The 1,684-nt window shown below is 32.7% G+C and overlaps 1 protein-coding gene across 1 annotated transcript in view; it reads right to left on the bottom strand.

Moving 5' to 3' along the window:
• Positions 1-1,684, bottom strand: part of LOC100162759 (TBC1 domain family member 19) — a 13,879-nt gene that overhangs the window by 4,644 nt on the left and 7,551 nt on the right. Inside the window, exons 6-8 of the mRNA XM_016805983.2 lie at positions 1,044-1,155; positions 859-971; positions 639-773 (exon numbers count right to left, since the gene is read on the bottom strand). Coding sequence (XP_016661472.1) covers positions 639-773; positions 859-971; positions 1,044-1,155 — 360 coding nt within the window. The remainder of the gene's footprint in view (positions 1-638; positions 774-858; positions 972-1,043; positions 1,156-1,684) is intronic.

Consider the following 1,684-nt stretch of genomic DNA (forward strand, 5'->3'; position numbering starts at 1 on the left):
TAATTAATACTGTTACCAAAAAATCTAAAAAATACATTTACGCAGTTTATTTTTATAGTCATTTTAAGTACAAATTTGGACGAAATTACATATTAAAAACCTAGGATAACTATTTTAGTTATTTTGTTGTGATTGTATAATATTATTCGTGGGTACTTGAAACTTCTAAAGTATACTATTATATATCTATGATAGTACCACGGTTTTTTGTTGATGTATAACGCGTTATAAGTACCTAATAAATATTATGATATGATTAATTTGGAATTTATTATAGGTACCTAATATAATATTATGTCTTATACCTAGACTAACATACCGTCTCCGCTCAGAATCGTTTTTCTTATACAATGATATTATATCATTGAATTCAAATTTAATACCATCCATTATACAGTGACCCACTTGTAACCTACTGTACAGCAGAGCGAAATCCACTTACCCACCTTTTTTTTATTAGTTTTGATGCATTGGAGTATTGAACTAGGGTCATTGAATGTTTGTGATGATTAAGGTTTGTTTGTGTGGAGGTGCGGGGGGATTATGGTTGATTTACGCAACTTATATACAGTATACTTATATTGTATATTAATATAATATATAAATATATAATATATAAATGTATAATATAAAAGCACCTGATGTAAGACGTCTTCGAACACGAAGTATTGATCGTCGTTGCACGCTGTCTGTTTAATGTCTTTCATGATAAATTTGTCGATCAACATATCGAAGTGCAACACGCGTTGTTTTAATTCCGAGTAATGTTGTTCCTGAAAACAAATGTCCAACGTCCGTTACGTGGGTGGACAATATTTAATAATAGGTACGAGGTGGCCAGGTGGGTGTAATTCATACCGAAGTCTTTACACTAGATCCTAGAATCTGTGCCCAGAGCCTACCCCGGAGACTGTGAGGTGCACCCAATTTTAGAAACTCTTGACAGTCTGGTGCATGCTGATGTTGTAGAACTGTAAAAATAAATATTACATTTTTCACACTGGGTACCAATACCTATACACGGGGTAATTTAATTATTTAACCTTTTTCTCCCAAAGCGATTCGTTCTTGTCCTCCCTGTGACGTCGACCCGCATGACAACGTCGTCAGACCTAACATCAAATCGGCAGTGGCCAAATCCCTGTAATGATGTATCTAAAACAATCGCAACATTATACAACTAATTTAACTGTAGCAGCATCGTTTAGTTATTGGTACTGATAACTGATGTAGTGTTGACTGTGGTGTATTCGAGAGGATCTACCGACTACAAATATTATCCAAGAATAATATTATTACGTAGGTACCTATCTTTATTATTTGGTCACTATTTTCCATATAGTGTAAAATGACGTCGTAGTGTCATACACTAGGTTTTAATTGTTTTCAATTGGAAAATTTAACTAAAACTTTGACAATTAAGAGGTAATGGTACCATGCCCGAATACAAACGCACGACATACCAAATTTACGCTCAGAAATTCAAGTTTTATGCCGTTAGCTTAAAAATTAGAGTGAATAGACGTAGACCTATTATGAAACTTGATGGTATTATCTGTGTTTTGTTGAAAGTTTTTTTACGATAATTTAGTTTTTAAGTGAGTTATAGCGTGTATAATAAATGTAAATTAAAAATGCTCATAACTCACTTAAAAACTGAATTATCGTAAAAAAAACTTCCAAT

The sequence above is a fragment of the Acyrthosiphon pisum genome, chromosome X (assembly GCF_005508785.2).
Source record: "Acyrthosiphon pisum isolate AL4f chromosome X, pea_aphid_22Mar2018_4r6ur, whole genome shotgun sequence".
In the NCBI taxonomy this organism is placed as follows: Eukaryota; Metazoa; Arthropoda; class Insecta; order Hemiptera; family Aphididae; genus Acyrthosiphon; species Acyrthosiphon pisum.